The sequence below is a fragment of the Coregonus clupeaformis genome, chromosome 18 (genome assembly GCF_020615455.1).
Source record: "Coregonus clupeaformis isolate EN_2021a chromosome 18, ASM2061545v1, whole genome shotgun sequence".
NCBI lineage: Eukaryota > Metazoa > Chordata > Actinopteri > Salmoniformes > Salmonidae > Coregonus > Coregonus clupeaformis.
In genome coordinates this window covers 54,247,629-54,275,605 of record NC_059209.1, presented here as the reverse complement: position 1 = coordinate 54,275,605, position 27,977 = coordinate 54,247,629, and the positions used below count along the sequence as shown (strand labels likewise).

The window sequence follows — 27,977 nt, the reverse complement described above, 5'->3', positions numbered from 1 at the left end:
TTCTGTTTTTTTGTCTTATTTCTTGTTTGTTTCACAAAAAAAAATATTTTGCATCTTCGTATGTCGTGTAAATCAAATGATACAAACCCCCAAAAAATCTATTTTAATTCCAGGTTGTAAGGCAATAAAATAGTAAAAATGTCAAGGGGGGTGAATACTTTCGCAAGCCACTGTATGGTCAAACCAAAGTACATAGACATTGAACTCACTGTATGCCTCTCAATTTTCACACAGGCTAGTAGGTTATTATAGTAAGTGTTATATAATACAAGACTAGAAATATATAGCCTGCACACTAGTGCTTTTCTCACATTTCTATGTTGAGGTACAGTAGCCTATGTTTTATTGTCAGGTTTACTAAATCCGCAGAGTGCAGTCAAGGCCTCCTTGGGACATTTTGTCCTCTTATCCTTTCATGCCATAACACATGGCCTGGGCTATCTATCATATCATTTACATTTTAGTCATTTAGCAGACGCTCTTATCCAGAGCGACTTACAGTGTGAATACATTTTTTTTTTTATACTGGCCCCCCGTGGGAATCGAACCCACAACCCTGGCGTTGCAAACGCCATGCTCTATCAACTGAGCTACATCCCTGCCGGCCATTCCCTCCCCTACCCTGGACGACGCTGGGCCAATTGTGCGCCGCCCATGAGTCTCCCGGTCGCGGCCGGCGGCGACAGAGCCTGGATTCGAACCAGGATCTCTAGTGGCACAGTTAGCACTGCGATGCAGTGCCTTAGACCACTGCGCCACTCAGGAGTACTATAATAGTTCCACATTGATTATTTCAGAGAATATCTTATTTCATTTAAGAAAATATCTAAACAGGAATTTATATTTTAACCATCTATTTAGGACATGATGTTTGACATTAGGCCATATGAGTTGGCCCAATTTGTTTCTCTTTACATAGCTTATACCAACGTTATGTAGGCCTAACCTATGCATTCAATATTTATAGCTTTATTTAGCTGTATTTTCTTTTTCATTATTTTCTTCATAGGCCTACATGTATTTTTATTCTGCTGCTGAGATGTTCTTTCAACGATTGGAACTACACATCCCGGTTTGCGCCTGGTTGTGTTACCCCCGCCAATCGGGAGCTTGTGATTTGGCGCTGAGCGAGACAGACAAGGCCCAAAGCAGGGTGCTTTTGTTACAGCTGAAGGAAGAGCGAGCCAGTAAAATGAAAATACATAAGGGGGCGAGATCATTCCCACCAAGATTCCGCAAAATACTAGGCCTTAGGTTCTACAGCAAATAGACAAGACATGGGGACCGAGCAGTGACCGTAAATTGCACCTATTAATGAATTGCGTTAGAAACGGAGAGGCCTGCACTCTAATATTTTCCCAAGATTTTTCATTTTATCACTTTTTGTAAATTGCACAAGGAAGCGCAGATATCTGGTGTATGTGTTTAGAATGGGACACGCTGAAGGTATTGACATTTTATTTTAATACATCTCGCGACTCTCACAGCATCTTTCGTTCTCCGTTCTCTATATATTTCTCATTGATAAACAGCTTGCAGACATTATCTTAACGGTGCATTTAGCAAAGGATTTCGCCGTGTAGATTTAGGTTAATATTTCCAAATTTTCATCAAACGAGTGATGGAGGTGTTATCACGATAGACAATTTGATTTAAAGGGGCAAAGGCAGCCATATTGGCAACAATGTATAGCTTCCTTTGCCATCTTGTTTCTAGTCTTCCGCATCGTATTGAAATGGAAACATACATGTGTAAACATTGCGGACGTGTCAGAATGCAAGAACATCGTCTCGGCTTTAAATACGTGTTTTTATATTGACACGATATTTCATTTGCCAGTGTTCATGAGCGCTAACTACGCTAGCTAGATAAAAACATCGCAGCAGAATAGTGGACAGCACGGCTACTAATGATGCAGTTCAATCACTCAGTACAATGTAACAATATTTCAGTCTGTGTGCGCATCGTTTTCTTCAATAAAATGACCCTGGTGTTACAGTGTATCAACTCGTGTATGCAAAGCTGGACTGCGTGATCTACATTACTTTATATTCTCATCCAGCAGCAGTAGCTGTTATACATATTAATGAGAATACATTTCCCCTTATATCACCTTGTGAATGGCAATAAAGGCTGCTTAATCTCAATCAAATCAAGGTTTAGTCTACACCAAAAAAGGACACCTTGATTCAAGGTTATTTTGTGCATGTAACAACGTTATGCCACTTTATTTAACTGTTCAATTCGGAATCAATGTATTATTACTGTAATTATCACTGTAGTATCCCTGTACTTCTGTCTCACCCAGGTCATGGGGACATGGCCATCTAGGCTACTCTTTCACATCTAGAGCCGTTTGACTGAGTGAAATGTGTAGGGCCTGCCTACACAGTAGTAGTACATTGCATTTATTAATGATGGTTTGAGATCAAACAATAGGACTTCTTTAGAAGTTAAGTGAATGATTTCCCATATTTTGGCAGAGGCAAAAACAAAGGCATTTATTAGGTCCACACAGTCTATTTATACTGCTTGAACTGACCAGGAAAAACTCTGTGCCCTAAACTGTAGGCTATCACTCTGACTGTATAGACAATCATAAGAGGGTTTTTCCTGATCAGGTCAGAAGGTCAGAAAAACTACCGTAACTACAACAGCGGTTAACTTAAATAACCACACATTGCCTACTACTGTGCAATCATTATGAGTCGTTCAGAACTGCTAATTGTGCCTATGCTGTTTGAATGATGAGTTGGATTCTTTGGCACTCAGATGTTGGATCTGATGGCTCCACTACTGGCAGGGATCTCTCATATTAGACAGACATTACACAGAGTTACTGCTGCCCCTGAGATGTCTATGGCAGCCTAGCTCACTCAGTCAGTGTTTCCCAAAACTGCGGCCTCCCCGAGGGGTAAACATGCTAGTTCCATAGGGGTTCTGAAAGATTTTGTAGGCTTGTATGGCTCATGTCGTGTTTATATTAAGGCATTTTTATCTCATAGCGGGAGGATCTTGATCTACATTTGGATCATTTTGGTCATCTATCTGTATGTGAACATTTACCAGTTGAGTATCAGGACACTAATAGTGTTTAGGATTAGGACACTAATAACAACTTTATAACATTAACATTAATGAGAGATGGCCAGCTTTTAAAATGATGGGGGAAAGCGAAGCATTCAGCAGACATATTTTAGTAAATTCAGTGCACACTGTGCAGGGAGCTCTTTGGTCTTATTATGGAAAAGAGATTTCAAGCATGAAAGAATTGAGATCAGTTTTATTATTTGATGCATCAAGAGAATATCGCACTAGTTCTCCTCAGAACATCTACATTTTAGACATTTAGCAGACGCTCTTATCCAGAGCGACTTACAGGAGCAATTAGGGTTAAGTGCCTTGCTCAAGGGCACATCGACAGATTTTTCACCTAGTCGGCTCGGGGATTAGAACCAGCAACCTTTCGGTTACTGGCACTACGCTCTTAACCACTAAGCTACCTGCCGCCCCAGAACAGTCTGTGCCTTTCCTTTCCAGTAGGATTAGATATATAGACAGTTCTGTTGTCGCTTTATAATGTAAGTCACTTTGTTTATCTTACTGTGATGATTGATAAACATTTCTTACCTTTGATTAAAAAAGATAGATGCACAGTTGTAGATCTGATTGTTCTTTCAGTCACATCCTCTCCAACATCATATCAACCCATATCAATATATCAAGCCCTCTCCTATGTGTCTGTCCTCTTCCAGGTCCAGCCAGAGAAAAGGACAGTTAAGGATGCAGGAGCACAACAATGGATTTCTCCTTTTCTTTCATGCAAGGGATCATGGGAAATACAATTCAGCAACCCCCTCAGCTCATTGACTCAGCCAACATCCGTCAGGAGGGCGCCTACGACACCGGTAGCGATGAGGGCGGAGGCCCCTCCTACGACACTGCCCTGGAAGCAGAGTTCTCCTACCCGCCCTCGGCCTCCGAGGACATGCCCCCAGTCTCCAACGGTTACCCTCCTGGGCTGGGGCTGTACGAGCCCCAGGCCAAGTTCTCCATGTACCCCCAGTTTCCCAACGGCTCGGCCAATGGCTACGGGGCCATCCGGGGCTACGGAGAGCACTGCCTCATGCCTGGGGAGGGAACGGTCCTGAGGGCCCCTGTCCTCCAAGAGAGACCCTGCTCCCCTCTGTCTCCTCCTCTACCTTCACACCACCCACACCCCCACCTCCACCTCCATCACCCTCATTACCACCATCCTCATCACTACCACCCTCAACCTCACACACACCCCTACCCTCACCCTCACAGCCCTCTGCCCCTGCCCTCCCAACACCACCTCCCCCCACCACCTCACCTCATGTCCCACGTGCTCCCCCCTCCTCCCCCATTACTCCTGCCCTCCACCAGTCCTCCCCCCTCCCTGTTGGACAGCACCTCCTCCTCACACCCACCTCACACCCCCCCTGCTTCCTCCAGCGGGATCCTGAAGAAGACCAGCTCTCCAGAGATCAAACTAAAGATCATAAAGACGTACCAGAACGGGAGAGAGCTGTTTGAGTCTGCGCTGTGTGGAGACCTGCTGCAGGAGTCCCAGGCCAGCGAGGACTCCCAGACCCACAGCAGACATGAGAGGAAGAAGGAGAAGAGGAAAAATACAGCCAGGCTGCAGGAGCAAGAAGAAGGGCAGGAGCAAGACCAGGAGCAGCCACAGAGGGAAACTATAGGGCAGGCCAGGGACATCCAGACCCAGCCACAGCTCCAGACCTACACCCAGGCCCAGGCCCAGACCCAGCCACGGGAGCTGCCTGTGGGGCAGACTGAGAAGCCACAGAAGACTCCCATCAAAGCGGAGCCCAAGGCACCTAAGGCAAGTGTTGGTTTGCACCTTCTCTGTTGGTTGAGGTCATCCAGTGCGATTAAGTCACTATTCAGTACTCGAAGAGTAACTGTTTCAATAGTTTCAGACATCTGAAAGTAAGGGATTAGTGTACGATTGCTTACACCCATCTGATTCTTTTAAATCTACAGAAAGTGTCTTGGGGGTAGGGCATGACTCCCTGACGTTAATTGAGTGTGTGTGTTTTCTCTCCCTCCTGTACTGTAGGTCCAGAAGCAGTACCCTACAGTGATAACAGGTACAGGTTGCTGTAAGAACCACGAGGTGGGGGACCTGGTGTGGGCCAAAGTGGGTACCTACCCCTGGTGGCCCTGCATGGTCTCCTGTGACCCCCAGATGAACGTCCACACACGCATCAACACCCGAGGTAAACACACACACACTGCTGTCATGGAGCATGTCATGGAGCATACAATGTGTATACATTATTTATTTTTTATTACTCAGCACTTATAGACATAACTGTTTCAAATCAAATCAAATGTTATTTGTCACATGCGCCGAATGCAATGCAAATAGTCCGGGTAGTCATTTGATTAGCTGTTCAGGAGTCTTATGGCCTGGGGGTAGAAGCTGTTAAGAAGCCTTCTGGACCTAGACTTGATGCAGTCTATGACTACAGTCTATGACTAGGGTGGCTGGAGTCTTTGACAATTTTTAGGGCCTTCCTCTGACACCGCCTGGTATAGAGGTCCTGGATGGCAGGAAGCTTGGCCCCAGTGATGTACTGGGCCGTACGCACTACCCTCTGTAGTGCCTTGCGGTCGGAGGCCGAGCAGTTGCCATACCAGACAGTGATGCAACCAGTCAGGATGCTCTCGATGGTGCAGCTGTATAACTTTTTGAGGATCTGAGGACCCATGCCAAATCTTGAGGGGGAATAGGCTTTGTCGTGCCCTCTTCACAACTGTCTTAGTGTGTTTGGACCATGATAGTTTGTTGGTGATATAGACACCAAGGAAATTGAAGCTCTCAAACTGCTCCACTACAGCCCCGTCGATGAGAATGGGGGCGTGCTCGGTCCACTTTTTCCTGTAGTCCACAATCATCTCCTTTGTCTTGATCATGTTGAAGGAGAGGTTGTTATCCTGGCACCACACGGCCAGGTCTCTGACCTCCTCCCTATAGGCTGTCTCATCGTTGTCGATGATCAGGCCTACCACTATTGTGTCGTCGGCAAACTTAATGATGGTGTTGGAGTCATGCCTGGTCATGCAGTCATGGGGGAACAGGGAGTACAGGAGGGGACTGAGCACGCACCCGAGGGGCCCCCGTGTTGAGGATCAGCGTGGCAGATGTGTTGTTACCTACCCTTACCACCCGTCAGGAAGTCCAGGATCCAGTTGCAGAGGGAGGTGTTTAGTCCCAGGGTCCTTAGCTTAGTGATGAGCTTTGAGGGCACTATGGTGTTGAACACTGAGCTGTAGTCAATGAATTGCATTCTCACGTAGGTGTTCCTTTTGTCCAGGTGGGAAAGGGCAGTGTGGAGCGCAATGGAGATTGCATAATCTGTGGATCTGTTGGGGTGGTATGCAAATTTAAGTGGGTCTAGGGTTTCTGGGATAATGTTGTTGATATGAGCCATGACCAGCCTTTCAAAGCACTTCATGGCTACAGACGTGAGTGCTACGGGTCGGTAGTCATTTAGGCAGGTTACCTTAGTGTTCTTGGGCACAGGGACTATGGTGGTCTACTTGAAACATGTTGGTATTACAGACTCAGTCAGGGACAGGTTGAAAATGTCAGCTTGGTCAGCCCATGCTCGGAGTACACGTCCTGGTAATCCGTCTGGCCCTGTGGCCTTGTGAATGTTGACCTGTTTAATGGTCTTACTCACATCGACTACGGAGTGTGTGATCACACAGTCATCCGGAACAGCTGATGCTCTCATGCATGCTTCAGTGTCGCTTGCCTCGAATTGAGCATAGAAGTAATTTAGCTCGTCTGGTAGGCTCGTGTCACTGGGCAGCTCGCGGCTGTGCTTCCCTTTGTAGTCTGTAATAGTTTGCAAGCCCTGCCACATCCGACGAGCGTCGGAGCCAGTGTAGTACGATTCAATCTTAGTCCTGTATTGACGCTTTGCCTGTTTGATGGTTCGTCGGAGGGCATAGCGGGATTTCTTATAAGCGTCTGGGTTAGAGTCCCGCTCCTTGAAAGCGGCAGCTCTACCCTTTAGCTCAGTGCGGATGTTGCACATTTAACATGCTGGTAGAAATTATGTAAAACGGATTTAAGTTTCCCTACGTCAAAGTCCCCAGCCACTAGGAGTGCCGCCTCTGGATGAGCTTTTTTCTGTTTGCTTATGGCCTTATACAGCTCATTGAGTGTGGTCTTAGTGCCAGCATCGGTTTGTGCTGGTAAATAAACAGCTACGAATAATATAGATTAAAACTCTCTTGGTAAATAGTGTGGTCTACAGCTTATCATGAGATACTCTACCTCAGGCGAGCAAAACCTAGAGACTTCCTTAATATTAGATTTCGTGCACCAGCTGCACCAGCTGTTGTTTCAAATATACACAGACCGCCACTCCTTGTCTTACCGGAGGCAGCTGTTCTATCTTGCCGATGCAGCGTATATCCCGCCATCTGTATGTTATCCATGTCGTCGTTCAGCCACGACTCGGTGAAACATAAGATATTACCGTTTTTAATGTCCCGTTGGTAGGATATCCGTGATTGTAGTTTGTCTATTTTGTTATCCAATGATTGTACGTTGGCTAATAGGACTGATGGTTGAGGCAGATTACCCACTCGCCGTCAGATCCTTACAAGGCACCCCGACCTACATCCCCGATATCTCAGTCTCTTTCTCATGCGAATGACAGGGATTTGGGCCTTGTCGGGTGTCTGAAGAAAATCCTTCGCGTCCGTCTCATTAAATAAATAATATTCGTCCATTACGAGGTGTGTAATCACGGTCCTGCTATCCAGAAGCTCTTTTCGGTCATAAGAGACGGTGGCAGAAACATTATGTTCAAAATCATTTACAAATAATGCGAAAAAACACACACAATAGCACAATTGGTTAGGAGCCCGTAAAACGTCAGCCATCTCCTCCGGCGCCATTCAATTTAAAAGCCTCTAACTGCTCTCTACCTGTGTCCCTCCTGGCCCTCCAGGTCACAGAGAGTACCATGTGCAGTTCTTTGGCAGCGTGGCAGAGCGGGCCTGGGTCCATGAGAAGAGAGTGGTCATGTACCAGGGAGAACACCAGTTTGATGAGCTGCAGGCTGAGACTCTACGCAAGACCACCAAGACAGCAGAGAGACACAAGGTAGAGACACAGCACTGCATGGCCTGACAAGTATACCCTCCTCACACTCTGGACACTGGTTTAAAGAGTAACTTTCATGAAGAAAAAATATATATTCGAAAACCAGATGTTTTAGACTTAGTTATAATTAAACACGTCAAATCTGGTCTTCATTTTGACAGTTAGTTGCAAAAGTGATATTTTGGTATTTTAGTAGTAAATCTAGCTCTTTTTGCTCCTAGCGGTTCAACTCTACCATTGGAATCATGACGTAGAGGCACCTTGAGAAGGTGCCTCTACGTCAGGGATCATCAACTAGATTCAGCCATGGGCCAATCTTTTCTTGAGCGGATAAAACATAATAATTTCAAACCTTGCTTGCATTTGTACAAGATCACATACAGTTGAAGTCGGAAGATTACATATACCTTAGCCAAATACATTTAAACTCAGTTTTTCACAATTCCTGACATTTAATCCTTGTAAAAATTCCCTGTTTTAGGTCAGTTAGGATCATCACTTTATTTTAAGAATGTGAAATGTCAGAATAATAGTAGAGAGAATTATTTATTTAAGCTTTTATTTATTTAATCACATTCCCAGTGGGTCAGAAGTTTACATACACTCAATTAGTATTTGGTAGCATTGCCTTTAAATTGTTTAACTTGGGTCAAACATTTCGGGTAGCCTTCCACAAGCTTCCCACAATAAGTTGGGTGAATTTTGTACCTGTTTCCTCCGGCATCTTCACAAGGTCCTTTGCTGTTGTTCTGGGATTTATTTGCACTTTTAGCACCAAAGTACGTTCGTCTCTAGGAGACAGAACGCGTCTCCTTCCTGAGCGGTATGACGGCTGCGTGGTCCCATGGTGTTATACTTGCGTACTATTGTTTGTACAGATGAGTGTGGTACCTTCAGGCGTTTGGAAATTGCTCCCAAGGATGAACCAGACTTGTGGAGGTCTACAATGATTTTTATGAGGTCTTGGCTAATTTCTTTTGATTTTCCCATGATGTCAAGCAAAGAGGCACTGAGTTTGAAGGTAGGCCATGAAATACATCCACAGGTGCACCTCCAATTGACTAACATGATGTCAATTAGCCTATCAGAAGCTTCTAAAGCCATGACATCATTTTCTGGAATTTTCCAAGCTGTTTAAAGGCACAGTCAACTTAGTGTATGTAAACTTCTGACCCACTGGAATTGTGATACAGTGAATTATAAGTGAAATAATCTGTCTGTAAACAATTGTTGGAAAGATTACTTGTGTCATGCACAAAGTAGATGTCCTATCCGACTTGCCAAAACTATAGTTTGTTAACAAGAAATTTGTGGAGTGTTTGAAAAACGAGTTTGAATGACTCCAACCTAAGTGTATGTAAACTTCCGACTTCAACTGTATATCTCTATGCGTGGGAATACTTTGGAACAGATTTCCAAAATTAAAATCACTTGGAGCTGATTTGCTGGTGTTTTTACAGTATTTTGTGTCCGGCAATAAAAATTTTTACAAAGCAGGTGACAAGACATCTTATTTGGCCATGGTCTTGTTAAGTGGAGTGTGCCAATATACAGTACATTCAGAAAGTATTCAGATCCTTGACTTTTTCCACATTTTGTTACGTTACGGTCTTATTTTAACATGGGTTGAATAAATGTTTTTCCTCATCAATCTTCACAAAATACCCCATAATGATGAAGCGAAAACAGGTTTTTAGAAATGTTTGTAAATGTATAAAAAACAACAGAAGTACCTTATTTACATAAGTATTCAGACCCTTTGCTATGAGGCTCGAAATTGAGCTCATGTACATCCTGTTTCCATTGATCATCCTTGAGATGTTTGTACAACTTGATTGGAGTCCACCTGTGGTAAATTCAATTGATTGGACATGATTTGGAAAGGCACACACCTGTCTATATAAGGTCCCACAGTTGACAGTGCATGTCAGAGCAAAAACCAAGCCATGAGGTGGATGGAATTGTCCGTAGAGCTCCGAGACAGGATTGTGTTGAGGTACAGATCTGGGGAAGGGTACCAAAACAATTCTGCAGCACTGACGGTCCCCTAGAACACAGTGGCCTCCGTCATTCTTAAACAGAAGAAGTTTGGAATCACCAAGACTCTTCCTAGACCTGTCCGCCTGGCAAAACTGAGCAATCGGGGGAGAAGGGCCTTGGTCAGGGAGGTGACCAAGAACCCGATGGTCACTCTGACAGAGATCCAGAGTTCCTCTGTGCAGATGGAAGAACCTTCTAGAAGGACAACCATCTCTGCAGCACTCCACCAATCAGGCCTTTATGGTAGAGTGGTCAGACAGAAGCCACTCCTCAGTAAAAGGCACATGACAGCCCGCTTGGAGTTTGCCAAAAGGCACCTAAAGGACTCAGACCATGAGAAACAAGATTCTCTGGTCTGATGAAACCAAGATTGAACTCTTTGGCCTGAATGCCAAGCATCACGTCTGGAGGAAACCTGGCACCATCCCTATGTTGAAGCATGGTGGTGGCAGCATCATGCTGTGGGGATGTTTTCAGCGGCAGGGACTGGGAGACTAGTCAGGATCGAGGGAAAGATGAATGGAGCAAAGTACAGAGAGATCCTTGATGAAAACCTGCTCCAGAGCGCTCAGGACCTCAGACTGGGGCGAAGGTTCACCTTCCAACAGGACAATGACCCTAAACACACAGCCAAGACAACGCAGGAGTGGCTTCGGGACAAGTCTCTGAATGTCCTTGAGTGGGCCAGCCAGAGCCCGGACTTGAACCCGATCGAACATCTCTGGATAGACCTGAAAATAGCTGGGCAGCGACACTCCCCATCCAACCTGACAGAGCTTGAGAGGATCTGCAGATAAGAATGGGAGAAACTCCCAAAATACAGGTGTGCCAAGCTTGTAGCGTCATACCCAAGAAGACTTGAGGCTGTAACCGCTGCCAAAGGTGCTTCAACAACGTACTGAGTGAAGGGTCTGAATACTTCAGTTTTTAATTTTTAATACATTTGCAGAAATGTCTAAAAACCTGTTTTTGCTTTGACATTATGGGGTATTGTGTGTAGATTGATGAGGGAAAAAAACTATTTAATACATTTTTGAATAAGGCTGTAATGTAACAAAATGTGGAAAAAGTGAAGGGGTCTGAATACCTTCCGAATGCACTGTAAATGTAAATCTCCATAGACAAACATTGGCAGTAGAATGACCTTACTGAAGAGCTGAGTGACTTTCAATGTGGCACCGTCATAGGATGTCACCTTTCCAACAAGTCAGTTTGTCAAATTTCTGCTCTGCTAGAGCTGCCCTGGTCAACTGTAGGTGCTGTTATTGTGAAGTGGAAACATCTAGAAGCATCAACGGCTCAGCCGCGAAGTGGTAGGCCACACAAGCTCACAGAACGGGACCGCCGAGTGCTGAAGCGCGTAAAAATGGTCTGTCCTCGGTTGCAACACTCACTACCGAGTTCCAAACTGCCTCTGGAAGAAACGTCAACACAATAACTGTTCGTCGGGAGCTTCATGAAATGGGTTTCCATAGCTGAGCAGCTGCAACCAAGCCTAAGATCACCATGCGCAATGTCAAGCGTCAGCTGGAGTGGTGAAAAGCTCGCCACCATTGAACTCTGAAGCAGTAGAAACGCTTTCTCAGGAGTGATGAATCACGCTTCACCGTCTGGCAGTCCAACGGACGACCTGGGTTTGGCGGATGCCAGGAGAACGCTACCTTCCCGAATGCATCGTGCCAACTGTTAAGTTTGGTGGAGAACAAATAATGTTCTGGGGCTGTTTTTCATGTTTCGGGCTAGGCCCCTTAGTTCCAGTGAAGGGAAATCTTATACGCTACAGCACACAATTACATTCTAGACGATTCTGTGCTTCCAACTTTGTGGCAACAGTTTGGGGAAGGCCCTTTCCTGTTTCAGCATGACAATGCCCCGTGCACAAAGCGAGGTCCATACAGAAATGGTTTGTCGAGATCGGTGTGGAAGAGCTTGACTGGCCTGCATTGACCCCTGTCCTCAACTCCATCGAACACCTTTGGTATGAATTGGAAACCCTGACTGCGAGCCAGGCCTAATCGCCCAACATCAGTGCCCAACCTCACTAATGCTCTTGTGACTGAATGGAAGCAAGTCCCCGCAGCAATGTTCCAACATCTAGTGGAACGCCTTCAGAAGAGTGCAGGCTGTTATAGCAGAAAAGGGGGGACCAACTCCATATTAATGCCCATGATTTTGGAATGAGATGTTCGACGAGAAGGTGTCCATATACTTTTGGTCTTGTAGTGTATTTCGAAGAAGAGTCTACTTGCAATAACTGTGATATATGGTTGTTTTTTCCTACAAAACTTAGTTGAATGCACTGACTGGATAAGAGTGTCTTCCAAATGATTAAAATGTAATGTAAATTGTATGTGTGTGTGTGTGTCAGCTGATGAAGCCCTTCCCTCAGAGAGAGCGTGCTCAGTGGGAGGTGGGCGTCGGCCATGCAGAGGACGCCTTCCTGATGACGCAGCAGGAACGCATCGACAACTATACCTTCATCTACGTCGACCCCGACCCCAACGCCCCCCCGCCCACCAAGAAGACCCCTGCCAGGGCCGCCAACCGCACCCAAAGCTCCTCCAGCTCAACCAGTAAGAAAGAAGAAGGAGCAGTGACATCACCGGACCGGGTGGAGCCAGCCAGAAGACAGCCTCGTAGGCAGTGTAGTGTTCCTAATGCAGACATCCCAGCCGACCCCCAAACCTCGGAGGGAGAAAAGGACCAGAGCGGGGACCCTGTACAGCCCAGCCCCCCAGCCCGGAAGACCCTGTCTGAAGCAGGGGGAACCCAGGAGTCCCCTGCCCCGGTACGGGCCTGGAAGACAGCCGCTGCCAGGAAGCTGCTGCCTCTCTCCATCACCATGAAGAAACTGAATGTAAAGATCACCAAATGTGACCAAATGTGCCCTCTGCTGCAGAGGAAGGCCCTGCCCTCACCACAGAGAGAGAGAGAGGTGGAGAGAGAGGTGGAGGTGGAGAGGGAGGAGGGAGAGGGCCGGCAGGCCGACCTGGGATATTTTTCACCTGAGGTGGGTGCTCTCGATTTGTCTAGATATCCTAGTTGACAATGGTGATAAATGTTGTTGTTGCTCTAAACTGAATTGAAGCATTTATTTCTAAGTGGAGGTTTTTTTTCTCCAGCAGGGCTGTGGAGTTAAACCAGAACCCAGTCCAGAGGAAGAGGGTGATGGGGGAGAGGAGAGAAAGGAGAAGGAGGAGAGGGGAAGTGACCAGGAAGCAGCACAGCACACCTCCTCTCCTGGGTCTCAGCACACCACCCCACCAGGTACAAAACACTTCTACAGAAGTGTTTGTGTGTGTGTGTGTGTATGCACGTGTGTTTGGACGTTTTCTGGGTCCTCTGGTGATGGCTGTTGGAATATGTAAATATTGTGTTGGTGTGAATATGTTCCCCACAGATCAGACCTTTTTAACCAGGTGTTTAACCAGGTGTCTCCTTCCTGTAGGTTCTCAGGAGCGTAAGCAGCAGCGCAGGTCAGTGAGGAGTAGATCAGAGTCAGAGAAAGGCTGTGAGGCCATTCCCAAGAAGAAAACCAAAAAGGAACAGGTACAAACCTGCTACTACCACCTACTGTTCTGTTCCCCTCTGTAGTGTAGCATGTTGTTCTTTCACTCTGTTCTCTAGTGGAGGATTACAATACAACATAAAGATCTGAAACATCCCTCTCTCGCTTTCTCTGTCTCCCTGCAGGCTGAGATGGCTCCTGAGACCACTCTGAGAACAGGCTCACAGAAAGGTAGACACTCCAGCTCTGTCCTATGACTCTCTCTTTCCCATCCTGCTCTAAGCATACTGGCTTTGTTTAAGGTGTTGGGGGAAGCAGTGTTGTGGAGGTGTGTGTTAACGTGTGGTGTGGTGTGTAGGAGCCAGTGAGATCTCAGATGCCTGTAAGCCTCTGAAGAAACGCAGCAGAGCCTCCACAGACGTAGAGATGGCCTCCTCTCAATACAGAGACACATCCGACTCTGACTCTAGAGGCTTCAACGACCCCCAGGTAAACAGACACACACAAACACACACACACACACACACACTCACTCACTCACTCACTCACTCATTCTCTCTCCTATGTAGAGTCTGTTTGGGAAGAGTTTGGACAGCCCAGCAGCAGTAGATGCCGACGCGTCAGACAGCCAGTCAGTGGACTCTAGTCTGTCCAGACTAGGAAGCAGCACAGCCAAGAGAGACACTGTCTGCCAGGTAGGCTCCTTTCCCATCCCCTTGTCCTATCTTCTGTCTTTTTTCCTACTTTTCTCTCTCTGATCTCTGTGTCTTTTTAAATAGCTGATACAAAAAAATGGTTTTATACCCCATTGGTGATAACTCTTCCTCTGTGTGTAGATCTGTGAGGTGTATGGAGAGGGTCTGGTGTCGTGTGAGGGGGACTGCTGTCGGCTGTTCCATCTGGAGTGCCTGGGCCTCACCTCCCTACCTGAAGGCAAATTTACCTGTCTGGAATGTAGAAACGGTGAGACATGGCACGATGTCACAACGCATACACTATGCATTTACATCCTAATCATTACTTGACCTGCACAACCATTAGACAAGTTCTCTTTGATGGTTCCTTTGATCTTTACAGTATCATTTTGGCTGAAATGGCTGAAAGAATTATTCAAGTTATTCAAAGACACATCCTTCTACTTTGTGAATGCTAATGAAGCTATGAGTGTGAACAGAGAAAATACTACTCAAGCCCTGATTATGCAAATGACCTTACAGACAAATATCTCTGTGTGATTTCAACCCAGCAGCCTAATGCAGACATTGAGAGATTTCTCTGATGGAGGAATGAAAAGTCGACTGGCACTCACCTCTATCTCACCCCTTTGTCTCTGACACACACTCCCTCCCTCTCTCTCTGCCCCCTCCCTCCCTCTCTCTCTGCCCCCTCCCTCCTTCTCTCTCTCTGCCCCCTCCCTCCTTCTCTCTCTCTGCCCCCTCCCTCCCTCTCTCTCTCTGCCCCCTCCCTCCCTCTCTCTCTCTGCCCCCTCCCTCCTTCTCTCTCTCTGCCCCCCTCCCTCCCTCTCTCTCTCTGCCCCCCTCCCTCCTTCTCTCTCTCTGCCCCCTCCCTCCTTCTCTCTCTCTGCCCCCTCCCTCCTTCTCTCTCTCTGCCCCCTCCCTCCCTCTCTCTCTCTGCCCCCTCCCTCCCTCTCTCTCTCTGCCCCCTCCCTCCCTCTCTCTCTCTGCCCCCTCCCTCCTTCTCTCTCTCTGCCCCCTCCCTCCTTCTCTCTCTCTGCCCCCTCCCTCCTTCTCTCTCTCTGCCCCCTCCCTCCCTCTCTCTCTCTGCCCCCTCCCTCCTTCTCTCTCTCTGCCCCCTCCCTCCCTCTCTCTCTCTGCCCCCTCCCTCCTTCTCTCTAGGCTCTCACTCGTGTTTCAGCTGTAAGGCGGGGGGAGGGGAGGTGTTACGCTGCTCGGTGGTTGGATGCGGGCAGTATTACCATGACGACTGCGTGCACAAACTCCCTGGCACTGTGGGGGGTGGTACGGGCGGGGGGTTCCGCTGCCCCCAGCATACCTGCTCTACCTGCTGCCTGGAGAGAGACCTTCACCAAGCTGCCAAAGGTAGGGGGCAGAACACTAGTCTAGATGAAGGAGAGGAAGGGAAGCCACTTTAGGCTTTTAAAATGCTCCCTCAAATACTGTAGGTGTTAAAGTCTCTCTCCTCTCTCTCCCTCCCTTCCTCCCCCCTCCCCAGGACGTATGATGCGTTGTCTGCGCTGCCCGGTGGCGTACCACACAGGGGACAGCTGCGTGGCAGCGGGCAGTGTGGTCCTCACCCACCACATCATGATCTGCAGCAGCCATGGCATCACCAAGAGGAATGGCCTCCTCTCCTCACCCGTCAACGTGACCTGGTGCTTCCTCTGTGCCCGAGGTAAGATCTATCTCCCACTTTAGACCTCCTGTAGGGACCCACCCTGACTCACTCACCCTTTCTGTGTCCCAAATGGCACCCTATTCGCTATATAGTCCACTACTATTGACTAAGGCCCCTGACCCACTGTCTCCTTAAGGGAAGCTTCCAGATTCAGCCCCGTGGCTTCGCAGTGCTTGGCTCTGGAGGACAGCAGGGGAGAGGGAGGTTGCTTTGTCTGGCCCCTGAGGCAAGTGTTTGAGTGAATAGAGCCATAGCTACAACTTAACCAACTCCTTCTGTTCCTCTCAGGGTTAGCCAGAGCTTCCATTCATGTTGGTTCCTGTGACCATGGCTTGCCAATTGTGACCCCCTCTCTCTCTTTCTGACTCTGATCCCCTCTAATCCAGTCTTCTCTAAACATTCAACTCCATTACACTTTATTTATCCCCATAGAGATAATTGCTGTGTGATGCTCTTGCTGAGACCACAGAGGCTTAGCTGAGCTCAGATATCATAGCAGCAGCAGCAGGAGAAGGATGAGACTACTGGTTCACTGAGCTCTGTCTGTGTTTGGAAAAAATGCCATTGAGCCTTCACTTATTATGCATTTGCCTGTTTGTGAATGTATTTGTGACATTTGTCCCCATGGTTACTAAAAGCAGTTGATTCTCAATTTCGTAAAAAGCGAAGTGCACTGTATATCTACAGTATTCTGTTGGGACGACTCTTTCATTTGACTTTTTACTCAGTTTTTCTCTCTCGTTTATGTGTTCTAACAGCGTATGTGTTCTTTCTCTCCTGTGGAATCATGGGTACTGTAGTCTGATTGCGGCTCACCCCATCTCTTCCTGTGTGTCTTGTGTAGGACTGTTAGTGCAGGACCTTACTGACATCATATTAAGTTCATATGCCTATAAGTCCCACTACCTTCTGACTGAGTCAAATCGTGCTGAGTTGAAATTACCTATGATTCCCTCTTCTTGGACAGCTACCAAAAAGAATATTGGGAAAGGTAACAGAACTGTTTTACTCTCTCTCCCTTTTCCTACTGGTGCGTGTGTATGTATGTTAGTATGTGTGTTTGAATGTGTCTAGACTTCCCACATTTGATTTGTTCCTCTTTATTGCTTGGTTCTGCCTCTAACGTGTGAACAGACAATCTGCTTCTATTAATGCTACAGCAGGGCCTAAAATAACCTGTCAGGGACCTTGACATGCACAGGTTCAACCAGGAACCACGTTAACAAAGTGTTACAGAAGTTTAATAATGAGCAAAGTTCATCTCTGTGAAATGGTGGAATGGGACACTTTACACAAACACAAAAGAGAATTTGTACAAGAGGACCATAGCACACTGTAATATAACATAATCCGATTTCATCATCAACATTGGGAAAGGAAGATGAAAAGAGTGATGACCTGTCTCACTGGGTTATTGAATGCCCTGCAGGGGGCTTCTTGCTGCTGAAGTCACACACGGTTATTTTACGCCCTGTCTGTCTGAGGGCTTGTTGCTGCTGGAGTCACACATGGTTATTTTACGCCCTGTCTGTCTGAGGGCTTGTTGCTGCTGGAGGAACACAACTTCTCTGCTTTAGCACTTTGAGCCTGTCTTCATTTGAAAGACTGATTCTAATGCTGTTATTTTGATGACTGCTAAGTTCTGTTTTTGAATGAAAATAATTGTCCCTCATTTATCTGCTGCTCTCACTTTACTGCGATCTGTCTTGGATGTTTGCTGTCTCGTTTTGAGGTTTTGCTTTGTTAAGGAGTTAATTATTCCAAGAATATTGATTTGTGATAGGTTATAGCTCATAGCAGTTATAATATTCCTCACATGCACATCAATTCGATGAATAATTCAATGTTTGAATAAAATGCTTCCTTTAGTTGACATCATGTGATTTCTACTCATCAACGATATTACCCATTTTACATTTAAAACACATTCACAACCACATGCTGTTTAAATTAGATTCCATCCAAGACTATGTGGAGTACAGTGGTGCAGGGAAGTGGAACGTCCCCCTTTACAAGCAGGAGTGCATGGCAGCTTTGTGCCGTTTCTGTTGTTTTGGTAATGGTTTTTTTGTGATTTATGGTTTATTTACAGATGTATTATTATCATTGGTGCTATGGCATGTGTTGTAATTGTACAATGGGCCTTGTACTCTAAACCTGCCTGTCAGACATTCCATTACACCATCAGTGACTGACTGCTGAGGTAAAAGCAGAGGACCTCAGCAATGTCAAGACTACTCTCTCTTATCAAAATGTTGTCCACAACAGCATAGTTTTCATATACACTACCAGTCAAAAGTTTGGACACACCTACTCATTCAAGGGTTTTTCTTGAAGGGTTTTATTTTTACTATTTTTTACATTGTAGAATAATAGTGAAGACATCAAAACTATGAAATAACATGTGGAATCATGTAGTAAACAAAAAAGTGTTATATTTGAGATTCTTCAAATATCCATCCTTTGCCTTGATGACATCTTTGCAAACTCTTGGCATTCTCTCAACCAGCTTTACCTGGAAGGCTTTTCCAACAGTCTTAAAGGAGTTCCCACATATGCTGAGCACTTGTTGGCTGCTTTTCCTTCACTCTGCGGTCCGACTCATCCCAAACCATCTCAATTGGGATGAGGTCAGGGGATTGTGGAGGCCAGGTCATCTGATGCAGCACTCCATCACTCTCCTTCTTGGTAAAATAGCACTTACACAGCCTGGAGGTGTGTTGGGTCATTGTCCTGTTGAAAAACAAATTATATTCCCACTAAGCCCAAACCAGATGGGATGGCGTATCGCTACAGAATGCTGTGGTAGCCATGCTGGTTAAGTGTGCCTTGAATTCTAAATAAATCACAGACATTGTCACCAGAAAAGCACCCCCACACCATAACACCCCCTCCTCCATGCTTTACGTCGGGAAATAAACATGCAGAGATCATCTGTTCACCCACACCGCGTCTCACAAAGACACAGCGGTTGGAACCAAAAATCTCAAATTTGGACTCTTTCATTCTTATTGGTGTCCTTAAGTAGTGGTTTCTTTGCAGCAATTCGACCATGAATGCCTGATTTACACAGTCCCCTCTGAACAATTGATGTTGAGATGTGTCTGTTACTTGAACTCTGTGAAGCATTTATTTGGGCTGCAATTTCTGAGGCTGGTAACTCTAATGAACTTGTCCTCTGCAGCAGAGGTAACTCTGGGTCTTTCATTCCTATGGTGGTCCTCATGAGAGCCAGTTTCATCATAGCGCTTGATGGTTTTTGCGACTGCGCTTGAAGAAACGTTCAAAGTTCTTGAAATGTTCCGTATTGACTGACCTTCATGTCTTAAAGTAATGATGGACTGTCGTTTCTCTTTGCTTATTTGAGCTGTTCTTGCCATAATATGGACTTGGTCTTTTACCAAATAGGGCTATCTTCTGTATACCTTGTCACAACACAACTGATTGGCTCAAATGCATTAAGAAGGAAAGAAATTACACAAATTAACTTTTAAGAAGGAACACCTGTTAAATGAAATGCATTCCAGGTGACTACCTCATGAAGCTGGTTGAGAGAATGCCAAGAGTGTGCAAAGGCAAAGGGTGGCTATTTGAAGAATCTCAAATATAAAATATATTTTGATTTGTTTAACACTTTTTTGGTTACTACATGATTCCATATGTGTTATTTCATAGTTTTGATGTCTCCACTATTATTCTTCAATGTAGAAAATAGTAAAAATAAAGAAAAACCCTTGTATGAGTAGGTGTGTCCAAACTTTTTACTGGTAGTGTACATAAAGCAAATGTTATTATCTTGTGGGAGTTACAAATTATTCCAACATTGTGAATCGTTTGGGAAAGACTCACTTCACGCCCTAATGATTGTCCGGTCCAAAAGAGATATCTATCCTTAGCCACTTCTCATATACACGAAACGAGCGGCTGCAATGTCACAATGGCTCCACCTAGCTCTCTGGAAGACTATATTACTTACTTGGGCAAAGCATTGCTCACAGTGTAAAGTGAAGTGGTTGAATGATTGGCATGCCTAAGGTTGAGGCTTAGAGTGTGGTGGCCCCTAGTGTCCAGGTGTGGAAGTACGTTCTCTAACCCTGTGCTGCTCTTTTCTCTCTACACACACACACACACCCCTGCAGGAGAGAAGCTGCTGTGCTGTGCGTTGTGCCCGGCATCATTCCACCCAGAGTGTTTGGAGATGGAGATGCCAGAGGGGGCGTGGTCCTGCAGGGAGTGTAGGACAGGAAAGAAACCCCACTACAAACAGATCGTCTGGGTCAAACTGGGAAACTACAGGTTAGCAGCATGAGTTGACGCACACCCAAAAGATGTTGGAGAGGTGCTGACTAATGGTATAGTAAACGTAATGAAAAAAATTATGAAGATATGCTCCCAAAAATGTAATGGATAAACACCAAATGTTCCCATTTCTGACTTGTCCTCTCTGTCCCAACTGACGCCGGAACTTCTACAGACGTGTAAGCTGGAGCATTGGTACATTGTGGGAGGCAACCCGTCTGTCTAGGAAAAAGACAACACTTATAGCTAGCTGTATCTTATGGACTGGTAGCGTTCTTTCTTTCCTGATGTTTCATGTTATCCCCTGTCTGTCACCATCAGGTGGTGGCCAGCGGAGATCTGTAACCCTCGCCTGGTGCCCCCCAACATCCAGACGCTCCGTCACGACATCGGAGAATTTCCCGTCTTCTTCTTTGGTTCCCATGACTACTACTGGATCAACCAGGGCCGTGTGTTCCCCTACGTGGAGAACGATAAGACCCCTGTCACGGGCCAAATCAACATCAACAAGACCTTCAAGAAAGGTGAGGCCACCTTGGGCTCTGTACTCTACTCTGTACTCTGTGCCCTGTGCTACAATAGATTGGGAATCGTGAAGGGAAACTATGAAATGGACTATTCGTTCTTGAGTGAAATTATAGTGCCTTGGCCCTGAGTGTGTGAGACAGGCACAGTCTAATTCCATCCCTTCCGTGTGTGTGTCAGCTCTGGAGGAGGCTGCTCGCAGGTTCCAGGAGCTCAAGGCTCAGAGGGAGAGCAGGGAGGCCCTGGAGCAGGAACGCAACTCACGCAAACCCCCACCATACAAGTTCATGAAGGTAATACATCCAGTCATAATATATACACCCCAGTGGAGGTTGCTGAGGGGAGGACGGCTCATAATAATGGCTGGAACGGAGCAAATGGAATGGCATCAAACCATGTGTTTGTTTGATGTATTTGATACCATTCCACTGATTCCGCTCCGGCCATTACCACGAGCTCGTCCTCCCCAATTAAGGTGCCACCAACCTCCTGTGAGACACCCCTACCCTACAAACACATACCCTGCCCTACAAATCTTCTGCCATATAAACAAAGCAAGACTTGAGCTCTCTTAGCTGAATGAGACCTCTTTTATATCTCATTGTTGTCATGTCTCTCTCAGTCCAACAAGCCGGTGGGGAAGGTGCAGGTGCACATAGCCGACCTGTCGGAAATCCTACGATGCAACTGTAAGCCCACAGACCGACACCCCTGCAGCCTGGACTCCCAATGTCTCAACCGCATGCTGCAGTACGAGTGTCACCCACAGGTTGGTGTGTGTGTGTGTGTGTGTGTGTGTGTGTGTGTGTGTGTGTGTTTGTGCGCCCGCGTGTGTGCATCTGTTTGCGTGTGCAGCCCGATTCAGCCCTGTTCTCCTGTCCTAGGTGTGTCCGGCAGGTGATAGCTGTGAGAACCAATGCTTCTCGAAGCGTCTGTACTCTGAGACAGAGGTCATCAAGACAGAGGGTTGCGGCTGGGGCCTCAAGACCAACCAGGCCCTCAGGAAGGTGAGTGAGGGCCGCTGGGGTGGACGTAGTCTGGGGCCTGGTTCTATTTCTATCCCTAGCCCCTAACCCTTTAGGTGTTCTCTGAAATTGATTGGGATTAGCAACATTGTGAGGGCTCCACCTAGCCTGTCATATTATTTGTACCTATCCAAACCTTTCAGATCAGTGAACTGGCTGAGGGCTTAGGGAACGGGGCTAAAGACCAAAATGGAACCGAGCCTGTGTTGTTTGTAGATCAGAGGTGATTGTTAATAACACCACAGGTATGCTTTGTTGTAAGTAATGATGTGTATTGTGTGTCGTATGTGCTCTGTGTCTCTTCCGCAGGGAGATTTTGTGACAGAGTATGTGGGAGAGGTGATAGATTCAGAGGAGTGCCAGCAGCGAATCAAACGCGCTCATGAGAACCATGTGACCGACTTCTACATGCTCACCCTCACCAAGGTAATGACATTATAGGCTGTGTCCCAACAGTCTGAAATGTCTTTAATTGACACCTCCACCTCATGACCAGTAATACATAGTATGTGTATGAATCTGTTAAGCTATTTGTCTCTCTCTCTATGCAGTAGTGTGCGTCTCTTGGCTGTGTGTGGGGGGGTCTAACTGCGTGCGTGCAAATGTGTATATGTCTAACTGCCTGTGTGTGTGTGTGTGTGTGTTCAGGACCGGGTGATAGACGCAGGGCCCAAAGGGAACTCCTCTCGCTTCATTAACCACAGCTGCAGCCCCAACTGTGAGACACAGAAATGGACCGTCAACGGAGACATACGCATAGGCCTCTTCACCCTGTGTGACATAGAGGCTGGTGAGGAGAGCAGCACACACACGTTCTGTATCTTTGTTGATTGATCTCTCTGATCGATCTCCTCTCTCCTGCAGACAATGAGCTGACATTTAACTATAATCGTCTGTGTGTGTGCATGTTCTGCAGGCACTGAGCTGACGTTTAACTATAACCTGGACCTTGTTGGGAACAGAAGGTCGTCGTGTCACTGTGGAGCTGAGAACTGCTCTGGCTTCCTGGGGGTGCGGCCTATGGTACAGACACGCCCACATTCTCATTATGACAGCATCATGTAGGAATCAAGTAACATGTTACTGATGTCTCACCTTAGCAGATCACTTCTCTCCATGGTTTGTCTGCCATGTTGTCTAGTGCTATAGAAGCTGGCCTAACAGGGCTGATAACTCCTCTCTCTCTCAGCTTTAACAAGGTAAATTGTCAGAATGTGACCTCTGAGCAGATTGTTTAACGACGTTGTTTTTCTGTCTGTCCGTCAGAGTGCAGTGGTGATGGAGAAGGAGGAGAAGGCGAGGAACGCTAAACTGAAGCCCAAGAAGCGTAAGCTGCGACCGGAGGGGAAGCACACACATGAGTACATCTGCTTCTGCTGTGGAGAGGGAGGGGAGCTGGTCATGTGTGACAAGAAGGACTGCCCTAAAGCTTACCACCTGCTGTGTCTCAACCTCACCAAACCTCCATACGGTACGCACTGTCTGTGTGTGTGTGTGTGTGTTTGTGTGTGTGTGTGTCTATAAGTCAGTAGTAACCTTTTCTCTGTGTGTGTTTAGGCCGTTGGGAGTGCCCGTGGCATGATTGCAGTGTGTGTGGTGTCCTAGCCTCGTCCCTCTGTGACTTCTGCCCTCGCTCCTTCTGCCGGGAACATGAGGGAGGGACTCTCACCCCCTCTACCCTGGAGGGCCGCCCCTGCTGCTCCAACCACGACCCCCACAGCCCCCTGAGCTCCAACACCAACCCTGCACACACTCACACACACCCCCCTGGCACGGTCAGTGTCAAAGAGGAGCCAGAGGATCCTGAGGAGGAGCCCAGCCAGCAGGACTGAGAGTGAAGCTGTCTCAAATAGCACCCTATTCCCTATATAGTGCACTAGAAATTGAGCACTATACCTTTACGGAATAGGGTGTGATTAGAGTGCCCTCAGGTGAGAGAGACCAGAACTGCAGCCACCAGTTACACCTGAGAATCCCATGGGCTGGACAGACTGACAGACACACAGACAGACAGTATTGGTGTGAGCGGTGAGAGTTGTCCTATATCAGAGAGCGGAACAGAGCTCCTCTGTGTCTAAGGGCAGGGGGAGTGGAGGAGAGGTCAAGTGGAGATGGAGAGGTGTGCCCCAAGCCCTGCCTTTCTCTCTGACATCATCCCAAACACCCAGTGTTTCTGTTTCAAAACTTCATGATTCTGTCATTTCTACAGGCGTGGAAACTCAGTTAGTGTTCTTATGTTCTTGGTTAATCAGCACTTTGAAGAACTCAGTGAGGGGGAAGGAGAGGGGGTGTAAACCTCTCTCCACCATGCTGCTTTTCTCTTTGTTTACTTCCTGTGAGCTGGGGTTGCTAGGGGCCTGTTGCCAGGGTCCAGGTGCCGCTTCACTCCCCTAGAAAGCTTTGCTGTGTTGATGAGCCAGCAGAGCCAGGCCCAACACTCCTCTGCCACCCTCATCACTCCAAACATGATCTATTATCCCTATCTAGCTCTCCTTTCACAATGAGAAGAAAAACAGATTTGTGCAATTTTCAGGACTACACACTACATTCCGACATTCCTTATACCTGTTTTTTTATATACTTATGAGTATAGATGAATATAAATATATATATATATATATATATATATGTATATGTTTGTTAATGTTTACAGACAGATTCTCTCACTTAATCTCGGTGAGTGGTGTATTATTGTTTGTTTGTTTAGGTGTTTAGCAATGCGCAGATCTCCTTGTGAATATAGTCCTTCTAATAAGGTGAATTATAATGGCATATAGTGTAATGGTATGACATCACATCATCATTACATGTAAGTTCCGTTCCCCAGTCTCACTCTCCATTGTGTACATAATTGGCTCCTATTGTAAACCACCGAAGAAGAGGGGAGGCATCAGTGTTATCCACAGCCCCCTTCACTGTATATCCATGGAAACAGACATAGAAAGGCAGTTTTGGAGAGGAGGTTGCATTTCATTAAAATTGAGAGGTTGAGCAGAATACGTTTGGTGATTATTTCCTCTTAGGAGTTATTGCTACACTTCACTAGATGAGTATTATACAGATATGGTCCCAGTCTGTTTGTACACAGTACTGCAGCCAGCCGAGAGGGACTCTCATTTCCAATACATTGACCTGACAGATAGGTGGCTGTTCATTGGTCCTGTGTGCAGTAATGTAAGTGATGGTGTGTGTGTACTGTACTGTGCGCTCAAATGTTTTGTTTTAAATTGTTCTGCTAAACCTTTTTAAAGCACTTTCACCATTTATTGCTACATACCTTAGGTAGGTCATAACATACATGTATATAGTAGAACATATGACATTGTACATGCTTGAAATGGATACCTCTTTTCTGTAGTAATGTTGGAATTTTAAACTGTATTGTAACTTCTGCTATAGGTCCAACGACATGATCCAAATATCTTTGTGAGATTGAAAACGTTCTCTGACACAAGTTACTGCCGACCAAACTTTCTGTTCTTTGCGATAGTAGGAAGACTAACGCCCTCATCTTAATTCAAGGTATTAAGTACATACGAGTGTTTTACCTTGGGAGGTATTTATTTTCACTTTTTGTATAACTGTGTGCATCTCCACAAATTGATTTTATATCAACATTAAGTTAACTTCAGTACAATGCAAAGATCATTTTCTACAAACATACATGTATTATGTACAGTGTTTTGAATCTCTCATCCTCGTATGACAGATTTTTACAATTATATCACACCCTTTTTATACTAGTTGATTTATGTATCAAAAAAACCTATTGGAAAATCGCTCCCTCCCAAAGTTTTAAGTAACATATACTATAAATGAATAGGGAGCTTTACAATTGATGATTCTGTATGTAGTTGTCTTACACATTTAATATGTTTTCTATTAGTGTAATGATTCCACTATGTTTGATAACAGCTGCTCATATGCCAGGCTGGCTGTGTTGTGACTCACTTTACTGATGTTGAAGCAGTTAAAAGCAAGTGAAAATTGTGATGTGAAGTAACCGAGCACTTCATTCAGCCTAAACTGGCATTATCATGATGAAACTACAAGATTAGTCTGCTAATCTTGTCTGAGCCTGTGCTTTCTCTTCTCTGGTACGTTACCGACTGAATATAATTATGCCCGTAAAATGATAGCTCACCCAAAAAGTTTGTCAAACGTTTCTATACCTCTGTTGTTTAGTGTCAAGTTGTCCACATTCAGCATCTGTCTTAACAAAATATAATTAGATTGTGCCAATATCTTCTATTCATTTTGGATTGAAGCCTGCTGATTTCTCCTAATGCATAAACCAGGGTAAACTCTACGGAATGGAATATGGACTCAGTATGAAAATGTCTATCAAATTAGATTTTAGAGTAAACTAACACTTTGATAGACACTGCTCCCAAACCTGCCAAATTATAGTTTTTTTCAGATAGGTGTTAGATTTAGATCATTTCAGTACTGGTCCACACAGCGCAGTATGGGGTGCATCAATGCACTTTTTCATATTTTTAACACATTTTAAAAACTTGAAATATATTTATTTCTTTACATTCTTTCTTTTTTTATTTGTTCATGTTTTGTACTACAGAGCAATGTGTTCACGAACTTCATGAGTATGTTGCTGATAACTGATTTGACAAGGTAGATAATAGATATTAGGCCTATTCATTCTGAGCCAAATCTCAGATCCTGTACAGGAGTCACTAGTCTCTAACCATCACTAAGTAAACATGTAAACCAGACCATTGTACGCTCACCCCAACACACACGAGCAATTTGTGTAGAACTGTATAATTTTCACCTAAGACTATTGAAGCACCCTTCCATTCTGAAAGAAGCGCAAATCTGTTCTGAATCTGTTCTTTTATCTGTTGGGGATATATTTTGTATGTATTTTTGAAGCTACTTTATTATGTTAAAAACAACCACATGTTAATTCTCTTTTATGTCATTGTATTATCTTTTTATCCATTTGGTATCACACAGAGATTATCAAGGCCAAACCAAATAGCCTTTATTTTTTGCACCTCCTTTTGAACTTACTCACTTTATGCCAGTTGAACTTGAACACAACCTTCAGCCTGTACAATGCAGCATAGTCTGAGTGTGTGTTGCAGGTTGTCATTCTGTTTGCCAACGACATTATAGATTTGACCCATGTTTATACATTATCATATAGTGGCCATACTTTAGGAAAGACAGTTGGTTCTCACTGAAAGGGATGTGAAACAGTAGGGTTACGAAGACTAAGTTATAATAATAATAATATGCCATTTAGCATCAAATATTATCTTCCAACACACTTTGAAAGTGGCCCTCTCTGAGTCATATGTTTCTGTTCTACACCTTTCAGTTATTGTTTATTTTGTGCAATACTAGTTGTTATTTCTGTCATTACATGTGATTGACATGCTCTCCCAGACATTAGGAGGAACAATGATTTCAGAGGAACTCATTTCACCACAGTCATGTAGTGAAACTGCTCTGGTGATTCTGCTGTGGTCCTACCCAGAGCCATATATTTTAGAGAGTTCAGCCAACTTTTAAAATGTTTAATATTGTTCTAATTCGAGACATTCAGTTACATAGCATTGTTTATGGCTGCCATAGAATGTTGTTGTGTCATGTAAAATGCATCATAATGCAGAAACCTCAGTGTCCCATCTCCTAAATATATGGCTCTGGTCGTACCTATCTCTGAATGTTGCTTCAATGAAAAATTGGATGAACAAAAAGTTACCATATTATTTTTGCTGTTCAGCAGCCGGTGTTATATTGCATAATGTTTAGACTTGTACATAGATTGCATTGAACTTGCATAGGATCATGTTACTGTGGCGTGCTATTGCCTGTAAAATGTTGCTTCTAAATGTGTGTGACTGTGAGGATGACACTCTTTTTGTACATGACTGTCTTTTTATTTCAAACGATTGATTCTGTCTTTTCATTCTAAAGGAGGTTGAGAGGTTGAGTTGGAGCCGAGGAGTTCAGACATGCCTGAAGTTTGACTTAAATAAAGCTGTACTGTGTCTCAGTGGAA

General features: G+C 45.4%; 1 protein-coding gene across 1 annotated transcript; it reads left to right on the top strand.

Annotated features, from left to right (window-relative positions):
- The first annotated feature begins 1,103 nt into the window (after positions 1-1,103).
- Positions 1,104-27,977, top strand: LOC121562471 (histone-lysine N-methyltransferase NSD3-like). The gene is made up of 25 exons (XM_045226960.1): positions 1,104-1,446; positions 3,756-4,128; positions 4,408-4,867; positions 5,105-5,264; positions 8,019-8,173; positions 12,582-13,223; positions 13,336-13,480; positions 13,662-13,762; positions 13,907-13,952; positions 14,080-14,210; positions 14,291-14,416; positions 14,558-14,684; positions 15,578-15,781; positions 15,915-16,094; positions 16,942-17,088; positions 20,237-20,393; positions 20,718-20,920; positions 21,102-21,214; positions 21,544-21,690; positions 21,806-21,928; positions 22,256-22,372; positions 22,595-22,736; positions 22,863-22,969; positions 23,213-23,417; positions 23,504-27,977. Exons 2-25 carry the CDS (start codon positions 3,800-3,802, stop codon positions 23,776-23,778), a joined length of 4,542 nt encoding a protein of 1,513 aa, XP_045082895.1. The 5' UTR covers positions 1,104-1,446; positions 3,756-3,799; the 3' UTR covers positions 23,779-27,977.